Source organism: Ambystoma mexicanum, chromosome 1p (genome assembly GCF_040938575.1).
Source record: "Ambystoma mexicanum isolate Mex_15411 chromosome 1p, UKY_AmexF1_1, whole genome shotgun sequence".
Classification (NCBI taxonomy): Eukaryota; Metazoa; Chordata; class Amphibia; order Caudata; family Ambystomatidae; genus Ambystoma; species Ambystoma mexicanum.
Genome location: NC_090921.1, coordinates 280,278,108 through 280,299,476, shown reverse-complemented (window position 1 = coordinate 280,299,476; position 21,369 = coordinate 280,278,108). Strand labels below are relative to the sequence as shown.

The 21,369-nt window shown below is 42.3% G+C and overlaps 1 protein-coding gene across 2 annotated transcripts in view; it reads right to left on the bottom strand.

Moving 5' to 3' along the window:
* Nucleotides 1–549: 549 nt before the first annotated feature.
* Nucleotides 550–21,369, bottom strand: part of REEP6 (receptor accessory protein 6) — a 254,556-nt gene continuing 233,736 nt past the window's right edge. The window contains exons 5-6 of one of the 2 annotated variants that reach the window (XM_069646711.1): nt 5,883–5,956; nt 550–2,071 (exon numbers count right to left, since the gene is read on the bottom strand). In XM_069646711.1, the coding sequence (XP_069502812.1) occupies nt 2,054–2,071; nt 5,883–5,956 (92 nt within the window). In that variant the 3' untranslated portion in view covers nt 550–2,053. The remainder of the gene's footprint in view (nt 2,072–5,882; nt 5,957–21,369) is intronic. The other variant, XM_069646718.1, reaches the window with a different exon arrangement.

Below are 21,369 nucleotides of genomic sequence, written 5' to 3'. Positions count from 1 at the left end.
AAAAATAGGTCAATGATAACAGCTCAGCGACATGACAAGAGGATTACACGCAACAGTTTTTCAAGCTCCCCACATAGGAGTGAAGATGAAGACATGCAGTACATTGATACATCCGAGAAACCAGGATATGTGGGTGATGAGGATTGGTCCACAAATGAAGATTCAGCTGAATAAGAAAATTAACTAAGTGAGTGCTGCAAACGTGACAACAGTCAAGCTCAAAGATTGGTAAAGCATCCCCCGAGCTGGATCGAGGAAATGAGGTAGCTACATTGGTTAATAATTAATTGAGGGGGAGAATGTGGGGTATTTGTTTTCATAGCCTATTTGTGTCCTTGTGAATATAGCTCGGGCTAGGCCCAAAAGGAAACTATGTTGAGGAGTTGGGTGGAGAGAGAGGAAATAGATTTAATTTCATGTTACAATCAAAAGTTTGGGGACGCTCCTTTCAGATGGCATTTGCGTGTTTGCGCAGCAGCATGTGAAAAGCACTAGAGACCACCACCCTAAGTATTAGGAGAATCTCAGGGAGCACACCAAAAGGACACCTGGCATGTAGAAACAGTTTATTAATCCATACACAGCAGAAAACAAGTTAAAATCCCAAAGTGCAAAGGGGGCAAGATGTACCCAGTCACTGCATACCAATACTCCCAATCAAATGCCCCCCTTAATTCACAGTCTACTCAGAGTGCATTTTCAGACAACTATTTCTTCAGCATTAAACAGAAATGAGGAGTCGCTGAGGTGAGCGTGACACAACTAGAGCCATCCGAGAAATATGTGCAAAGCAACCTCTTATACAGTGACTGGACAGACTAGAGAGTATCTGCCCACAGGGTGACCCCTGTTGTGGACAGGATGCATTTTTGAGTGATGCCTTCAAGTCAAACACTCACATTCTGGTCTGCCAAGTTGCCCCATGTCATTCTTGTATTTAAATCAGCAGCATTTTGAATGCCAGGGTTTGTAGATCCATACTGCACATTTAAAAAAAGCTTGGTCGTACCAGTGCCAATGAACATGCATTGTCTGTCAACACACGCACCACACTTCAGTTTTCATCCAGTAGGTGTGCATTCAAAGCTCTCATCATAAGGAAGGATACCATACTGATTTACAGGACCGAAGCAAAGGATTTCACATTCTTACAACTGTGTCAAAATTTCACAGTCCACATAAACACCTTTTCTTCAACAATCTTTCTGGGAAGCACAGCAAGATATTAAGCAATCATAATCCGGCTTTATGGTCTGGTGTTCTTGCAGTGTTCTCTTAAGATTAGGAGGACGTAATGGGATCTCATACTTTGAGGCCTCGCAACCTGCCATGCAAGCACATTATGAAATACTTGGGTCGGTAGAATAATCTTGGTTATCGCACAGTATAAGCCCTCTTACTCTAGTTTGCTCTATGGAGAACCTCCATAATCCAAAGAGAATATCAGAACGGGTCCAGTGCTGGGATTTCCAACCGCAGACTGCACAACTGCCAAACATCACTTCCCAAAACCACCATCTAATATTTGATGCACTAAGAACAAAAGTGTACAAAACATGACCAAACCGTGCACCAAAGAGACCATTCCAGAGTGGCTGAGCAAACCAACAGGAGCATAGTCCATGTGTGTCTGATCAGGGGATGTATTTATACTCCAAACAGAGGGTCCTCCTCTGAACAGTCGCCTAGGCCTCCATCCAGAGATTGTGTGCTGTAGCTTCCTGGGACACCAATCAATATTCGTTTGAAACACATGGATGCTTTGGTCTTCTCAGAAGGCACCTCAGTGTACACAGGAGAGTATGGGTGATTGAGGGGAGGGAGTGTTGATCTTCTCAGCCTGCACCATTGGTGAAGTTCGATCCGTGTATCTGTGCAGTGATCCTGGATGCCCGGGGCATTGATGGGCGTCTGGACGCAGGGAGGGTTTATATCGGTCTAGATTTCACTTTCAATATCAATCCTGCAGTGCTTCTCTGTTGGTGGAGTGCTCTAGAAATAACACGTTCACTTCTATTAAATTAGTCTTTTTTTTCAGATTGCAGTACCTGGTTTACTGCTGCTTGTCGTGCTACAGAGAAAGAGAAAAAGGCAACAGACAATCAGAATCTGGAGTAAAACCACAAAAACTGCAAAAATAAACCAACTAGTCATGGAATAAAATATTAGTGTTTCACGAACTCGAGAATCTGGAGCATGTAGACCAGCTAAAGCTATAGTAGAGTTGAGAATGCATGGAATAAAATCAGACCACTTAAGGGTACAGAACATTAGAACGTGGCACCACAAGTAAAAACTTTTGCAATGAAAAACGTATTGTGAAAAACACGGGTTTGTAGGTACAGTAAGGTTCATCAGGGGGTCTGTAGCATGGATGATCATATAGCCGCTGTCAGGATAATGGTTTAATTCATTTATTAAGTTTTCCATTTATTAAGCTCACATTGCAAATCTAACTGCCTCTTTTTTCATACAACTGGAGAGCAACTTTGTGTTACAAATACCTCAAACGTCTGGGCACTCAGTGTGACTTGGCACAGCAGCAGGGTGAAGCAATGCTATACATCTACTTTGTACCTTACAGAGACTGCGGAAGCAATAGCAAAGAACACCATAGTATAGGGCAGTCATTAGCAACTGTGTGGGATTCTGAGGAACTCACCTCTCTGGTCCTCAGTGTCCTTTCCATATCCAGGTCATTATGGGTCAAGGTGGGGGTGAATAGTAAAGTTTGAGATGTCAATGGTCATCAAGCAGGTATGAGCCTATTTCGAGAGGTTATATATACACCTATGCTGAATTATAATGGGGTCTAGGCAGAGTGAAGGCCGCTGGAGAGTTGGTTCCAGAGATGTAGTCCAGTGACTGAACGACAACAAAATCAACTATTTCGACAAATTAAAATAAACCACGCACCTACTTGTCAATGTTTTGCAAGAGGGTTATATTTTATTTATTTTATTGGTCATTTGTAAGGTGCTTAATCAAGAAATTGTGTTTGAAAGCACCCAAAGGGCAAAGGGAATGGGGGTTTGGAACAGCAAGACAATGGAATATGATAACAGACATGAGCAGAACATAGAAGCAGTCCAACTAGGCAATGTGAACATTTGGATCATGCACGTGCAGCAGGGTGGGAGGGGATGATAAGTGCAAGATGTAACACAGATGAGTGAAGGGCCAGAGAGCGAGTTGCAAGGAAACAGGTAAGTTCCAGTCAGTTTAATTTATGCTGGAGTGTGAATTGGTCTTTTGTTGGCAATCAATGTTTTGAGGGTATTAAAATTACTATGTTTAGAAAATTCATAATACAGGATACTATTCGAAATTCTGGTATGAAAGCAATATTGAGTTAATAAATGGTAGCTTTCTGCATTACAATTTGAGGATACGTTTCTACAAAGTAAGGTAGAATTCTTGCAGAACTGAAAAAGTCTGGAGTGCAATTAACCGGTCAATCCAGGAAGATCAAATATTTGATGGATAATTACCTGTATAGAGATGGAAGTAACAGTGCCTCTTGTCGGGACAGTGACTGCACTTTTCTGAGAAACAGTTCTTTAGGCTACCACCGATGGAAAGGATTCCCCATAGTGAATAATTAGTGTTTCTTTTCTGGTTAAGTATATAGCTTCCAAAGTACTCCATGGTAATAAACCATCCATGATCTGCCAATCACCTCCATCGCAAAGTGTAAAGGTCTAGCACATCCTTCATCCAAATTATAAAATCCAAATTGGGTCCATGATCAGCACATCCCACCACTATTTCCACCTACTCCAACCTATTCATATTAGCCTGACAGGAACTTGTAATAGTGTGAACCATGAACCAACATTCAGCCATGACTTCCTCCCTGAGTAAGCCAATATACAGCAGGTCTGGAAGATATTAATTTGTACAATTAAGCAAATAAATATCATCTGGACTTGCTAGTCCATAACTTGCATTAAGGTCAGATGACTGAAGAGAAGCCATGGGACTCCTCTTTCCTCGACCTTCAAGGCATTACATTGACTTCCCATCTTTTCCTATACCGCCATCAATACCCTAGAATTCACCTACCAAAAGGTGCCAGCACTAAATCCCTGGATGCTTCCTAAGCTGACACAAACGCAACCAATAGTACCATTGTAGGTATGGCAGTTCTTCAGAACCCTACTCTCAAAATGGTTCTGAGTCACAGGTAGGGATCAACAGACTTCTTGCTCTGCGAGCATATACTTTTTATATACAAAAAGACTGATATTTCATTAGGTGTCACCCAACAGTCTTCCCACATCGAGTGAAATCAATTATCACAAAATTTGATTAATAAAGATTCAATACATTTCATAAAACAATCAAAAATGATCATAGTACATAAAACATATACATTATGTTAAAACACCACAAGTAGGAACACCATGGGTGAGTAATGTTTCACATGTGTGTACATATCACACTGATTCCTATGCCTCACAACTTTTAGCCCATTTACTGTTAGCGTATTTCAAGCAACCCGTTGGGGTTTATGTTTATGTTTTATGTACTATGATCATTTTTATGATTGTTTTATGAAATGTATTGAATCTTTATTAATAAAATTTTGTGATAATTGATTTCACTCGACGTGGGAAGAGTGCTAGGTGACACCTAATGAAATATCAGACTTTCTTTTTGTATATAAAAAGTTCTTCAGAACCACCTGCTAAGAACTCCACCAGCTCACGGTTACGTTGCACAACTTTCAAAGTTTGACTAGTAAGTTTGCAGAGCCATGCATTTATAAAGAGTCCATAGGAGCTGCACATAGGAAAGGTTAGGCCTGGTTAACCGGACATTCTTGGCAATAGTTTATCCTTCTCAGACTAAAACTCTCTCGTTTAAGGAGAAGGTCTAATTTTTCTTAATCTGTATTTTATTTAGAGCGCTTAAGCCCATGGGCGTCAAAGCACTATTCACATTTAAGACAGTACGAGTGAAAACAAAGGCAAATGAGGCATGGACTAATCGTCAGAAAGACAACACATAGCAGGACATAAGAATAAGCGTTCTTCGAAGAGATAGGTTTTCAGTTGCTTATTTAAATTTATGGAAAATATTCTTTGGCGACAAATGTGTGATGTAACCAGGCAGATTAACCAGGCCTCACATTTACCAGGTGGAGGGGAGGAGGGCAGGGAAGTACATAGATCTTCAAATAGTGAACCCCATACACCAACAAAATAAAAACGGTCTCCAAAACAATAAAGTGCCTTGCCATCTAGCCCAAACACCTGCCAAATGCTACAATACACAAAAAAAAAAATATAGGGAGGCTGCCACATCTAAGAAGTAGGGAGGGGTGGTGGGCTTAACCTGCTGAGGGACCGCATTCAGTTACAAGCATCAGAAACCATTCCACTACCAGCACAATCCCAGAGCAGGCTCCAGTTCTTCAGCAGAAGGCCAATAAGGTGGAAATATATGCACAGCATCTAAGGCATGCTTTAATAAAGTACTATATACACACCCAAAGGTTGTGCAACACTGATTGTGTTTTCCGATGGATGACACCACAAAGATCTCTAAAACTGTTGGTTTCATACCATCCAATTCGGCCTGTTGGCTTCCTTAACATAATTGCAAAATGTGGAACAAAGAAATGGAACACCTGTAAGGGCACAACAGTAATCCAGGTTTCGGATGGTGTGAATTTTCTGGGTGGTCTGATATTCTCATCAACCCTGAAAATTAGGTTCTTTAAAGTACCTTGACAGTTCTTTGGAGGGATTTCCTACCATTGAAATTCCTTTTCACAATGAAAGGGTGAGCATATGGGTCCATCTGGGATTGTGCTTAGCAGAGTCACTAGTGTGCTCCAGCCAGGAGTACAAAGGCCACTGGTAGTTGGTACATACGGAAGTGCTGGGTAGGGCTGGCCGTCCCTCCTCGGGCCTAATGAGCACTCGGCTGCTGGCCAGAGTTTGAAGAACTGCATCCAGAAGCAGCATGGGGGAGAAAAGTGGAAAAATTGAGAAATGCAAGGAAATCTGTTATTTCAAATGCCAGACAGTGAGCAATCTGGAAACATCAACATGAATTCACCTCCAGTGTACCTGACATTTCTCCCCCACCACCCCATCTGTGTTTCCGACCACCTATTCCTCAGTTTCACTCCAGAGCGTAGCTTCCAATCGCTGATCCCAGGTTATGAAAATATTGAGGTTCTCTTCGCCAAACCTCATTTAATATGGCGAATGTCTGCACCCATAATTACTTACCTTCACTAAATGTTCTGATGAATAAGATCTCATATTGATTACCCAGCTTGAAAATTATTGACTCCCCAAAAGTAGTCTAACATACCAAGCACCAAACTTACAACAACAGGTAAGTAACCTATTCTTTTGCACAATGACAGATTATGGAGTTAAATCTTTAGAAGGAACAAGCAGACAGTTGGTTAAATTAAATGGATCAGGGGTAAAGGCACTGAAATAGAGTTTTCTTTCCCAACCTGTCTTGTTGGTGGTTACAGTGTCCAAACACAAAATGCTTGATGAAGTATTTACTACTGCTTTATAGGCGACATCCAATAATAAAAGGTCCAGCTAGGACTGTGCTTAAAACACTAAAATCCGGATTATATAATTTAAGGGCACAGCATTTGCAGTTCTTATGGACAGAGACCTAGTGCTAGCATCTCCACTTGTTGGCAAATCACTAGCAAAAATGCTGCAGGCCATGATTTTAAATTTGTTAGATGTATTTCCAAAATAAGTCCCTAGGGGAGGGGGTTTTGGGAGGTCACCCTATTTATTGTAAATGTTGAAGACACAGAGGTTATCCAAAACCCAATCAAGATAGAGTGGACGAGCAGTCAAGGCTTACTCATGAAAAGTGAGAGGTGTCTAGGGCTACAATGGGGCCACAGGGAACACCGGTAATAAAGTTAGACAGTGAGTATTTAAAAACTTATTAGGCCTTAAGGAACACATTAAGCATATCAAAATCACCAGTATGTAATGTAAATAAAAGCCATATTTTACATATATACACATTCACCACTTGGGATAATAAAGATGCATATGAAATTAAATACCCCTATTCCACAGCTGAGTACTCAAATACAAAACAGAATAAACACAAACCCAGTTCCCTCCATCTTATGCAGTCCAGCCCTAAGAGGTATGGGGCATTGTGCCCAAATGTCACAAGTTAAACTATGGTTTCTCCAGAGAAGGTATTTCAGAATTGATGCAGTGGACTTGGGTTTTGGGATTGGGCTTGGATACATTCTTTTAAGTAAGATATGTATTTACCCCAAAATATGCAAGTACCCCACTATACCCTACTCCCAATGCAAGTCCGTCCTAGGAAAGACAAGGTTCGATGACCAGGGGCCAGGCCAGAGGGAGTTGGGACAAGGGCTTTCCACCCAATGTTAGCCTGTTACCCTCTGGAGTGCTGGTGGGGCGGGGACAAACTGGTATGTTACCTTACCACCCGGAGACCAATTCTTTCAGGTGACACTGCAGATCTTTGAATTCACTGGGGACAAAATTGTCATTCCTTGCTTCGGGTGAGGGAAGCCCAGGGGTCGTGGGTGCAGTGGTCACTTCATGTGGGTAGCTGGTTGCGGTGCTCAGACGATTCCACAGGAGCCACTTGCGGTTAATGCAAAGGTGTCCAATAGAAATATCACAAAAATGGTACAAATCACACGGATAAACCATTAGGTAAAAAGTTAAGGATACAAAGTATCCTAAGTGCACTACATTGTGATGTGTACAATTGTAAAAATACAAGGCTACCAAAGAGAGAAAATACCAACAGTCATAGGGAATTAGTCAATATATCCATAGGAATTAGCAAATCAGGCAAGGGAAGTAAAGTGGAAGGCTTCACGGACCTCCAAAAGTCAGGACACAGTTCAAAAATAACAAGGCTCGAGGTCTCCATAGGAATCCATGGAGGGAAATGTGCAAAATGAAAATCTTTCCTAACAGCATTTGATAAAGTTCCAAGTTACTCTGAATGGCTTAAGGCCAAAATAAGTTGGTTGATCAGGATAAGTTCATATGCTCGGTACTGTCAATGTATTCGTGTGAAGCCGATATGTGCTGCATTGGTGAGTAAAAGGACATACATTCGACCAACCAATAAAATTTCTTTTACTTTTTTTAGTAAGGATTGGTTTACATTTAAACCCTTCATCAAGTTAACAAAATGTAATATAATAAATTATAAAATGTTTCAATATAAAATCTACGTACAAAACCACTCAAATTAAACAGTATATAACGGTCCAAATTTTAAATTCATATACAAGGCAGCTATGTGCAAATATGCAATTATTACAAGGAATTTGAAGAGGAACACTTACACATAATTTTGTCAACCAATATCTCACCCAATTATCATAAAAGAGCTAGAAATTTAACCATTGCCAATACTAGACGTGTTAGTCCCACTAAACCCAATTACTCATCACGAGCAATAACCTTATAATGACTAAGAAAACACCTTTATTTCAGTTCCTCAAATCCTTTAGAGTGAGACAGAAGAGCAATACAAAGACTCTGCCATCCTATGGTCATTACAGAGCCGGCAATAAGCAGGAAGTAAAGTGTTTATAGTACACACTGCAGGGGCTTCCCTAGTCAAATGTAAATTCATTAGAAATCCTAGAAACTGCCCTCTCCACCACACGTGAGAAAATCTTTCCATGCATTTGGATAATACAGGAACAATTTAATCTCATGGGCCAAGTAAGAGAACATCTTAAAGTTTTTACAGTCTGTGCCAGTGTCGATCTAATCTTTGCCACATTTTGCATTTCATTGCCAATAGATTATCAATCAGCAGGTCAACATAGGCATCCAATGCTTTAATAAGATCGACATAACCCACCTCCCAAGGAGACCAGAGCTGATGCTCTTTACTTGCCATGGTAACAATCTGCAAATAAACATTTCCTGAAAAGTGTGACTATTTTCCACTGTACTGTTACGGACATTGACGGTAAGCACAAATCAAGTCGGATACTTTAGCATGTACCAGATTGGGTAAGCGCAGCACTTTCCTTCAAAACAATCCCTCAAGGTTTTTCCCCACAAAACATGAGTGAAGTGAACAGAAGTTTCTGCACCATACGTTAAAAAGGGCACGACTTTTGCCTTGCAAAATCTAATTAACGGAGCTGCAGAAAACAAACCAATCTTGTAATTTATAGCAGATGCTTTGGGAAGTGAATAGGGTAGTTTTGCAGAACAACACTCTCCTGCAGTACCTACCCCGGGACCTTCACAAAATACGCAGAGCCGCCCCTTGGCCTACTCGTAATCAGGCCAGATCTAACCCCCCTAAATCTAAACTCCCCCACCCTCTCCAAGGACAGAGCAAAACTATGATTTCAGGAGGCTTAATTAACGCTAGATCCCTCCTGGCTCATACCAATGATATCGCAGACCTACTCTCTAAACAATGACTTAGACATCCTGGCGGTTACCGAATCCTGGCTTCATGAAGCTGCTGGCCTGGCAATCATGCTAGCGGTACCAGATAACTATCACATATTTAGGGTTGACAGGCCTAACTCAAAAGGAGGCGGCCTGGCCATCATAGCCGAAACCAATCTGGCAGTAAGACTTACCACCCCCCCTGAAATCAAATCTTGTGAACTGCTCACAGCCAAAATCCCAATCTCCAATAACAGCACATTGACTATCCTCCTATTATACAGACCCCCCCTGGCCCAACAGGAACCTTTGAGGAAGACCTTTCTAGCCTCCTCTCTAATAATATCAAAAGTAACTCAACTCCTAGTGCTTGGAGATTTCAACCTGGGAATCAATGACCAGGACGATAAACGGGCCCAATCCATTGAAACTATCCTGACTGAACATAGCTTGACCCAACAAGTCCTTGCTCCTACTCATATAAAAGGGCGGCTACTAGACTGGGTGGCCAACTTGAACTGCTCTACCACCATTACCAAAAAAAAACTTCAACATTGGACCTATCACCACCTCATTGGTTTCTCCTCTTCCTTGGAGCCTCAAAAACCTAAATACATTGATATAGTGCCTCCTCTACCTACCAGAAGTAAAAAAGACATTACTGCCGAAACATTACTCCCTCTTCTCTTACCCACACTCTCCTCCATTACCAGCAACCTAGATCGTTTCACAACAGACCTTCAATAACACCATGACTAAGGCCCTTGACTCTATTGCGCCAGTTAAACTCCGTAAAAGCAAACAAAAGTCACACCTTAATACCTAGTTTACACCCAAACTAAAAGAGCTTAGACTTCAAAAGAGGAAACTCCAAGCCATCTGGCAACATTCACCCACGGCCGAGAATAAAACCATTATCCAACTTCGCAAACCGGTACAAGAAAGAAATTATCCTCACAAAGCGAAATACTTTCAATGAATGGATTAGGAAGGCTAACTCCAATACCAAGGAGCTTTTCTCCATTCTGTGCGAAATGGAAAATCCAATATCTCCCACAGGTAATATCCCAAAAGACAAACAATGGTGCACCAGTATCCAAAATGCCCTATCCAACAAAATAGCTACTCGCAAATTAAAATAGCAAATAAAAAAGCTTCATTGCGCTCTACCGAGATGCCCCCCGCCCTGCTCAGTACTACTCCTAACAGCGTTTCTGCCTTCGGATTCACTAATACCTCCATACTTGAAACGGAAAAGGTTATACTTTCACTAAAGCCTTCAAACTGCCAGGGAGACAGCTGCCCAGCACAAATAATTAAGGACGCAGCCAGAGATTTAGCACCATTCATCTCCAAGCTCATTAACGCCTCCTTTAATTGATGCTCTGTCCCCATCAACCTAAAGGAATCTTGGGTGTTACCACTCCTCAAGAAACAGACCCTTGATCCATCCATCCCTACTAACTACAGGCCCATTACAACGGTACCATTCCTCCTTAAAATCATTGATAGAGTAGCCTACCTCCAAATCCAAAGCTACCTTGAGGCCAATCTCTTACTAGGATCCCGCCAATCCGGTTTCAGACCACAGCATGGAACTGAAACGGCCCCAAGTGATCTTAAGCCACAAATCGACGAGTTGAAGGACAATGGTAAAACAGCTATGCTAATCCTCCTCGACCTATCTGCAGCATTTGAACTGGTGGATCATGCAGTACTTTGCAAACACTTAGCGTCAGCTGCACATTTCTCAAGCAATGCCATAGCCTGGGTACAATCCTTCCTTGCCAACCGTACGATGAGTATTCTCCGCCTCAGCACAGACCCAATCCAAATCACCTGTGGTGTTCCACAAGGTTCATGTGTCTCACCAACAATGTATAATATTTTTACCAAGCCACTCTTTGACAAACTTGACAGACTGGGCGTCGCATACACCAACTATGCTGATGACACCCAGATCCTTATACCCCTTACAGGCAACTTTGTCAAAGACACGGCTCTGGTAAACAGCATATACCTCATCATTCAGGCACGAATGGCCTCACACGGCCGCTGCCTGAATGACGACAAAACTGAGATCCTGATTCTGGGTTCTGACTCCAACCTAAAGAAACTCAGCCCCAACTACTCAGCCTTCAATATCGACTGCAACAACATCAAAGTAGTAACTGAGGTAAAAACCATAGGTTTTTACCTCAACTCTACACTTTCCCTGAATAAACAAGTCAGCTCCATGTCCTCATCCACAGCCTATACTTGTAAACTGATTAGGACTTGTAGGTACTTCTTATCCAAAGCCAGTTGCATAACGCTGGCCAATGCCTTGGTAATGTCTAAACTGTAATGCCCTCAATGTAGGAGCTAGCAAAAAAATACTAAATAAAATTCAAATACTACAAAACAATGCCCTAAGAGCAGCATTGAACATACCCAGAAGAGAGCATATACCCAACGCCAGAAGAGATCAGCATTGGCTAAAAATCAGCGATAGGATACTCCTAAAAACAGTTTCCCTCACCTTTAAATGTCTGAATAATGCCGCACCACCTTATCTCTTTGCTAGACTGACTAGGAAAACTTCCACATATAACACTAGATCAGCTAACCATCACCTTGATATTCCGAGATTCAGACTTGCCAAAGCGGGTGGTGGCAGTTTGCCTGTCAAAGCGGCACTCTCCTGGAACTCCCTCCCGACAGATTTCAGAGTGGAACAGACATATGCTAGATTCAGATGTAACACACTGAACTGGCTCCGCTCTAAGGACATCTAGACATCACTATTTACCCTGATGTTTCATTAATTTACAATCCTTTTCTCCTTATCTATGTGACTACTGACATCCCGGCTACCAATGACACCACCTGCATTATGCCTGTACCACCCACCTTATTATGTTTTAGCACCACCTGTATTGTAATTACTTTATGCCTGTACTCATACATCATGTTGTAACTAAGATTAAATATTCTTGAAACTGCATCGCCCAGCTACCTGAGCGTTTGGTGCGCATTATCAAATAAACAAACATAGCGATTCTAGATTGTTCTTGCCGACCTCCCGTAATGTAGAACCAGAGTTAAGTAAAGGAGCAGCTCATTGTTCAGAAACCATCTACCCACAGGCTTCTCCCTTTTCCTTGACTTCATTACCAAGACCTTTGATATTGCCACATTTACTGTGAGGTCATTCGATTGGGCGTAATGATGCAACTGATCAAGCTGGCGCTATAGGCATACTATAGATTCCGATCAAGAAGCACCAGATCATCCGGGTATAGTAGCCAACTACCATTAATGCGGGGATGGAAAAATCTAACATCCCGTATGGTCGCTCCAATATAAAAAATTGAATAATGCAGGAGCTAAAATACAGCCTTGTTTTATGCCCTTAGATGTAGTAATTTGTGCGGATAGGGTACCTTCAAGATTTAATCTGGCATGCAGAGAGGTATCAGAATACAGATGCTGCAATATCTCCCCCAAGTAAAGGCGGGCAACCGCAGCTCAACAACCTTCGCCACAAGAACGTACTATTAATGCTATCGAAAGCAAGGGCAAGATCTATCAATGCAACATAAATTATGTTTCCTTCGGAGAGAGCTCTTCCCTTCAAGAAGTTCAGCAAAAAGCCAGTCAAAACTGTTCCCGATCCCTTGATAAAGCCAGACTGGAAAATATCAAATGCATTACTCTTCTTATCCCACTCATTTAACTCAGCCAAGACCAAAGAGGCTAAAACATTTTCTGCAGCATCCAATAATGCGATGGCCCATCATTTTTTGGATTTGATCAGTCCCTTTTCTGAAAATGGGCAAGAATAATGCATTTTTGCAACTAAGAGGGACACGTCTTACCACCAGTTATTTGCTTAAAATTATATACAAAATCTCCACCCATAGATCAGGACAAATGTTCAATTAGAGAGCCCGTCCAGACAAGAGTTGCTACTTACCTATATAAGATGTAAAATATCCTCTGTGGTAAATTTCAGATTCAAGTTGAATCCCCATGTACACCCATAGGATCAGCTTAGAGTTCCCCCTCTGTACAAGTCTGTTGAAAATAATCAATTTTTCCTCAGACTGGGTTGAGCTGGAAAGCTTGCTGTGGGCTATCATCCAAGCCACTAAAGAGATTCTTTTTTATTTTCAAAATCAGCCATCTTTAGAATTTAGGACTCCCAACAGGTCCACAGAATCCATCTGAAATATGGTGGACTTCTGGGTTTAACCGGTTTTTGTACCTCACTTTGTTTACTTTAAAGTCGTAATCCACAGTACCAATTAATGGGTCAATCCCCCGTACGTCTTAAAAACCTTTTTTGCTTCACTTCACGGTCAATGTTTAAAATGTGGTTTTCCCGATCTCAGTAGAAACAATAAAACTAGACAACACTTAAATCTAATGGCAAGCTTTGTTCACATTTGCCACTAGTACAAAGAGCACGATTTAAAGCAGAACTGAAATCTTCCACTATTTGAGGACTCCATAAAATTCGGGTTTTACCCAGAGTTGACCTCCAAATGAGGAGTACACTGGCCATTAAAAACAACAAGTTCATCGACGGACCAAGCCATCTGCAGTAAAGAGTGTTCATTTGCAGTAGTGGGAATGACTTTAAAATTAGTCCATTTTTGGAAAATGTTGGCAGAAACTCTAGTCCAATAAAGCATGTTGCGAACCATGACTGCATGCGACATTAGCCGGAATGTCATCAACACTCCCATTCACCATAAGCAGCCCCCCGTTGTCCCTATTGGCCAATCAGGCCAAACCCTGCTTCACTGCGGGCGAGAAAACACTAGCGGCTACCGATTTCCCAAGCACACTCAGACAGGTAGCATTTAAGTCCCCACAGATTATTATGGCATTTGAGTCAGACCTTTGATGCCACTCAAGCAGATCTTCCACTTCATCCAGAAACGCCTGGTTGGATATACGAGCAGGGTTCCAATATACATTTAGTAATAAACATGAACCCATTCCATGGATGTGCTGAGAGTCCCAAGTCAATTCCACTGCTTGAATAAAAGTTTTTGGACATTTCCACATTATAGCGGTCATCTCCCGATCATTGTAAACGCCAACTAGAAGACCCACTACCGTTATCCCATTTTGGCTGTAATGGCAGTATTTAGAAAAAGAGAAAATCCGCCAAGTGACGGTAGCCGATGCAGCCATGTCTCCTGAAAAGCAAAGATATCAGATTGGCCACAAATAGTGTTCCCTGGATTAGTCAGTTACCCACGTAGCAGCGTTAGACATCTTAATATAGGAAACAAACTTTAGAAGTTAACATTAACCACACACAGTTTTTAAGAGCCGAATCCTTGGGAAGCAGAGAGGCTACCTACCGAGAGAAAAGAAACTTGTCGCTTCCTGTAAAGAAAAGGGAAATGTGCCAGGAAAAGAATAAGAGCACGTTTGAATGCGTAATCAGAAGCACACAAGTAACGGAGCAGAGACTTTAATAGTTAAAGAGACATTGTGGTGTTAAGGTTGGAGGAAGAGACTGAAACCAGTTGAAAAGGCACTGCCTAAGAATTGTGCTACCCAATGATGCTCCGGTAAACGACATGTGAGAATCGGCTCTAGTTTAAGGGGGGAGGAGGGAGTTGGGGAGGTATGATGAAAATGTGCTATGTTTTGAAACAGTTGTAGTGTGTTTGTTTAATTTTAAATTAAAATAAAAATAAATTTAAAAAAAAAAAGCAGTTGAAAAGGTTAAGCAGCTGTTATAGGAAAAGACTCAATTGGAGATCAAGTACAGAAGGCAAGAGCAGTTACGAGCTACATCAGAATATTGATAAAATATTGAGAGCTGACGCCCATCAGTCTTCAGCATCAAAGTAGCCTATTCGCTAACTGAGCATAGGCTACAGGTATGAAGAGGAAGCTAGGGTAATTCAGCATAAAGATGAGAGGAAAGTGGCAGATAAGTTTGTAATGTGTTTGATTAACTTTTAGGTTATCTTCTATGTAGCCAGCCGTGAGAAGTCCAGGCCCAGAAGATACCTGCATTTGTCATTTTCTCCATTTCCCCTTTGGTTTGCCAGCTTGATAGTTGTCACTCTAAGACTGTTGGGTCGGCAGACTTTGGTGGGCTATCATCACTCCTGCAGGAACTCAGAAGCTGGACCTCACAGAATGGAAGGCCCAAGTAACTTAATCCTGCCTGAGTGAAGATGGACCCAGAGTCAGGGTGGAGTTTGGGGGCATTAGGGAAGATGTTGATGGAAATGAGGAAATGGGAGGCGAGAAAGAAAACTTTGTCTATTGGAGCCAAGATGGAGGAATTAAGTAGTTTTGTACACAAGACAGATTCTGCGGGCCCTCAGGGTTGAGTTTGGAAGCAGATCAGGAACCCCCAGTATTGTATCCTGAAGGAGGTTTGGAGGGGCAGAAGGGTTTGGCAGAGAAGGATAGGAGAGTTAATATTTCTCTAGGCATATCTTTAGTTACCACGCCATTGGTAGGAAATAAGTCATTATTTGTATTTATTTGAATTTATATAGCGCTTTAATCCAAAGCACTTTACAAAAGGAACAATCAATTACAACAAGCAATGCATGACAATTGAATCAAACCAGAAAGCTGTACAAAGAACAATTAAAGTTGGTGGTTAAACGCTAGTGGAAGGAGCAATAGTAAGAGGGTAGATTCAGTCAAGGAAGAAGATGAAAAGTTAGGGGGTGAGTGGAAGAGAGGATTTAAGAGAAGTGCGAAATTAAGGGTAGGAGGTGATAGAGTGGACGGGTAGGGGTAGGCGATTCCAATGGAAAGGAGCAAGAAGTTGGAAGGAGCGGGAGGGGGCATAGGGTGGAGGAGGAGAGAGAAGGAAGAGATCAGCAGAGCGGAGGGAACGAGGAGTGTGGAAAGTAAGAAGGGAGGATAGGTAGGAAGGAGCAAGATTATAGAGGGCTTTGAAGACAAGACAGAGAAAATTAAATTTGAGCTGAGAGTGAAAAGGGAGCCAACCTAGTGTATTAAGTGAAGAGGAGATGGAGTCGCGAGGAGAGAGGAGGCAGAGGGAGCGGATGGCCAAGTGAAAGATGGATTTTAGGGGAGAAAGGTGAGAGGAAGGGCGTCCAAAGAGAAGAGTGGAGCAGTAGAAGAGTCTGGTGAAGATGAGGGAGGAGATTAAAAGTTTTGTAGCGTGAAAGGTTAGGAAGGGACTGATTCTACGGATATTATAGACATTACTGATGCAATGTGAGTTGCACTTATGTGTAGACCAAGTCCTTCCCCACTGGAACCTCCAAGGTTGCATTTTTGATTTCTTATTTAACAAAAGAAGCAGCAGCATGATCAGTATCTTTGGTGGAGAAGGGAGCAGCAGAATTACATAGCTGGATGGAGTTTAAAACAGAATTTGGTAGGATGTTTGACAGGAGAACGTCGTCTCAGAGTGTAGATGGGGAGTTACTAGAATTACGTCAAGGAAATCGTGAACTGATAGCTTATACCACTCAGTTCAGGGCATTGGTTTTGGAGAGTGGCTGGCCTGAGGATAAGCTCTTCAATTATTTTATAGAGGCCTACATGAGGATGCATTAACAACCATCGCAGAGAGACCAACCTCATGTGAAGATTTGATTTCTTAGTCATTCAATTAGATTTTAGATTAAGTGAGAGGAGGTCAGAAAAGCGAAGAAATCTTTCTGAGAGTAGGGTTTGGAGTAGGAGTGAGAGCTAGAACAGATCTGGTAGTGAGAGAGGTAAAGGGACCAGTGCGGGAAGATCAGGTTAGGCCACCCTTGACCAAGGAGGAGAAGGACAGAAGACGTAAGGAGCATTTGTGTTTATATTGTGGTGGCAGTACTCATTTTGTAGGAAGATGCCCACGCACCCCAAAGCGATTTCCGCCATTTGCTGAAAAGGACAGCTGGTGGCAAATACTATTCAGACCGCTGTACCACATATCACCCTCAATGTATCCTTGTTCTGGGAAGTTAAGCCTAGGTGTGGAGGTCCATGTATAATTGACTCGGGAGCAACTGGTAATGTTATGGATCTTCCATTGGCTAGTAAACTGGGAGTGCCCATAGTTAAAAAGGGGGTTCCGGAGCAGGTACGGGCAATTGATGGCACACAACTTACCTCAGTGTTAATTACGCAAATGACTAGTCAGTTGGTAATGAGAATTGGAGAGACATAGTAAAGACAGTCTTTGAACTCATAGATGCACCACAATTACAGATATTAGGAATGCCATGGCTTTATTTTACACAATCCCATTATTGATTGGGGAAGAGAACGGTGGAATTCAAGTCAGAGTATTGTAGAGAGCATTGCATGGTGGAGGGAGAGCTGAAAGGAAGTTTTGAATCTCAAGGGGTTTGTTTGGCAGCGGGGGAGGTAAAAGAACAATGTAGGAGCCGTAGCATGGGTGTTGCCTGAAGATTATTTGGAGTTTCAGGATGTGTTCAACAAAATGGAAGCTAGTGAATTACCTCTGCTTCGCCCGTACTATTGTAAGATAGACCTAGAAGATGGAGCACCAATTCCATGCTGTAGGATTTACGCCCTTACTGAAGAGGAAAATGAACACTTGAAGGAATACCTGGAAAATAAACTCACTAGAGACTTTATTCGAAAAATCAGTCGCCAGCAGCATCGCCCCAGGTTTTTTGTGCCTAAAAAAGATAAAACTTTGAGGACATGCATCGACTATAGAGCATTAAATAGGATACACATCAAGAACCGCTATCCATTACCGTTGATATCGGTTATGCTAAATCGGATCCAAGGAGCAAGGATATTTACAAAGTTGGACCTTAGATGAGCGTACCATCTGGTGAGAGTTCGAGAGGGTGACGAGTGGAAGACTGCGTTTAGGGCTCGCTACGGACTCTTCGAATATCAAGTCATGCCATTCGGTCTTTGTAATGCTCCGGCCGCTTTTCAGTTCTTCATCAATCAGGTGCTTCGCAAATATTTAGTTGTCTTTGTAGTAGTGTACATCGATGATATATTGATTTTTTCCAAGGAATTAGATCCACATGTGGAGCATGTCAGGAAGGTGTTGTAACGCTCACCTGATTCCCACGGAGGCACTGACCCAAACTGGACTGCTAGAGTTGCTTCTATGACTATGATGAAGCGTAGAACTCGGAAGACGCTCTCGGCAGGACTTCCGAATATTGACTGTCTGGCTTGTAAGGTGAGTTTTCTGCAGGTGGAAGAAAAAGGGGTAATTACAAGCTGGTTGGATAAGTTCTCCCACCAATCTTCTGCTTTTCCCACTTCTTGGTTCTCGACTGGTCTCCACGAACTCTCACCTTTGGTTTAGTAAAGCCGAGCTCTCCATCCCGCTTCTGGTGCAGGGGCGCGTGGAATCCAGTTACGTCACTGGATGAATTCAGTATTTAGGCTCAGTGTCCTTTTGTGGCTTGTAATAGTCCTTCAGGTGCCGAGGAGCTGTTGGCGACACCACCACTGCTGTGCAAGAAGAGGCTCGCGAGTATAGAAGATCTGAGGCCGCTTCTGAAGGAGCACCCTTTTATAATGTCCTTTTCTGTCTTTCAGGTGCCGAGATGCTGTGGGAGATGCCGCCGCTGTTGCACGTGCAGTGGCAAGTAAGTATTACTGAATTGTGGCCACTTCAAAATGGGCACCTCTAATAATGTCTTTTCCTTTCTTTCAGATGCCGAAATGCTGAGGGCGATGCTGCCGCTGCTGGCGTGAAGAAGCGCGTAAGTATAACCAAAAGTTTTTACCCCAATCACAAGCTTGTTGGAAAATGGAGTGAAGTTCGAGTGGAGTGAGGAGGCGGAAAGAGCGTTTCAGTTTTTGAAAGATTTCTAACCGGACCTATTTTATTGCATCCAGCTGTTTATCAGCCATTTTTTGTGGAAGCAGGAGCTTTTGATTGCGCCATGGGAGCTGTGTTGTCCCAACGTCATCCTACTACTGGTCAACTCCACCCAGTGGCATTCTTTTCGAAGAGATTTTCTTCAGCAGAAAGCAACTATACAAATTTCAGATAGAGATCTTTTGGCCATCAAGGCAGCCTTTGAGGAATGGAGGCATTAACTTTTTGGAGGGCGACATCGGGTCACAGTCTTGACGGATCACAGGAATTTGACATTTCTTCGTTCTGCCAAGGCAATTACGTTGGTCTTTATTCTTTGCCGAATAGGATTTTGTAATTATGTTCAAATCAGAGCGTCAGAATGGGAAGGCGGACGCTTTGTCCGAATGTTTTCCCGGTAGCATAAAAAAAATGACTTGTGTGCACCGAGGTCTCTGTTGGCGGAAAATAATTTTATTGTTGGAGATGTGCAGAAGGGTCCTGATTTTCGGGAACAAATTCAGCAACTAATGTCGGGGGAGCAACTAGTAGGAAGCTGAGGATCCGGCGCCTTTGGTCAATGAAGGTTTACCGTACGTTGACAGAGGATTTTTACCATCGGAGGAGCTACAAGAGGAGGCGTTGAAGGCTGGTCATGATTCACCATTAGCTGGACATCGGGTTTTAAGAATGCTCTTGAATTGTTGTGAAGAGAATTCTGGTGGAAGGGAATGCATGAAGACACAGAAAATTATGTCAAGACCTGTGAAATCTGTATGCAAGTCAAGGCAGATCATCAGAAGGCTGCAGTGTTGCTGGTTCCTCTTCCAATTATAACGCGTCCTTTGCACACAGTATCCATTGATTACATTGTTGATCTACCACCGTATAAGGTATGTTCAACCATACTAGTAGTGGTGGATGTGTTTTCCAAAGCTGGTCACTTCATTCCAATTAAGGGGGCCGCTACAGCAATGTCCTTAGCACAGGCTTTTATGCAGAATGGCTTTCCGAGTCAGGCGATTTCAGACCAGGGTGCTCAATTTGTCTCAAAATTCTGGGAAGCATTTTGCAAAGAGTTAAATATTGAGATCAATTTGACTACCAGTTATCATCCTGAGGGTAATGGTCAAACAGAGAACCAAGAATTGGAAAAGTACATCCAGTGTTATTTGGGTTCAGATCAAGGGTGGTTAGAACTATTATAGCTGGCAGAATTCTTTTACAATAATACAGCAAAGGACTCAACTTCGATGTCACCATTTTTTGTGATTCATGGGTTTCATCCACGCTTTGACGGGAGCGGTTTTAGAGGAGGTGGAGGTTCCAGATATAAAAAGCATGTTGAGAGCAATGGGACAGAATCTGGAGCGGGCAGTACGAGCGTTGAAGAAAAGTAAATTGTGTTACAAGAAATTTGCTGCCAGAAGGCACAGGGAGGCTCCAGTATCAGGTAGGGGATAAGGTGTGGTTGTCTACCAAGAATCTAGCATTGATCGGGAGGAACAAGTTTAGTACCAGTTATATTTGGGCCGTTCGAAATAGAACAGGTTTATTCACCAGTTACCGTTAAAATGAAATTGCCACCGGGGTTGAAGGTGCATCCTACATTTCATGTCAGTTTCTTAAAGGTTTGTAGAATGGACACTAGGATTCTTGGGGTTCCTGGTCCGGCATTTGCTGACGGCATTTTCGTTTGGCGAACCATTCTTCCACCTCCCAATGAGCTAGAGTGGGGAGAGAGGGAATGGAACCAAGCCTCTTGCATGGGCCTTAGTTAACATCTGCCTGTATTTTACTGCAGCCCAACAGCTCCTCTGTTTATTTACGTTCTATCGAATCCCAAAGGTAAAAGGAGGGGGTCAGCATCAATTACATTTTTCATTACAATCCTCAAATCAATATGTAACAAGACAGTCAGGATTTGAGTCATTAATACAAATGTTACCCGCTCATTATCTCTGGATTCAATTGCGCGCCGATAGGAAGAACATCGAACAAAGCGAGCACAATAAATATAATTTCATCAGCTGACAAAATCTGTTCCAATAACAAGCAATTACTGGATTCCACCAAAGATTTCAATGGAGCCATGCAGGCAGAAGGTCCAGATGCTTGCTTATTTTCCATTGCTTTCCTTTTTGA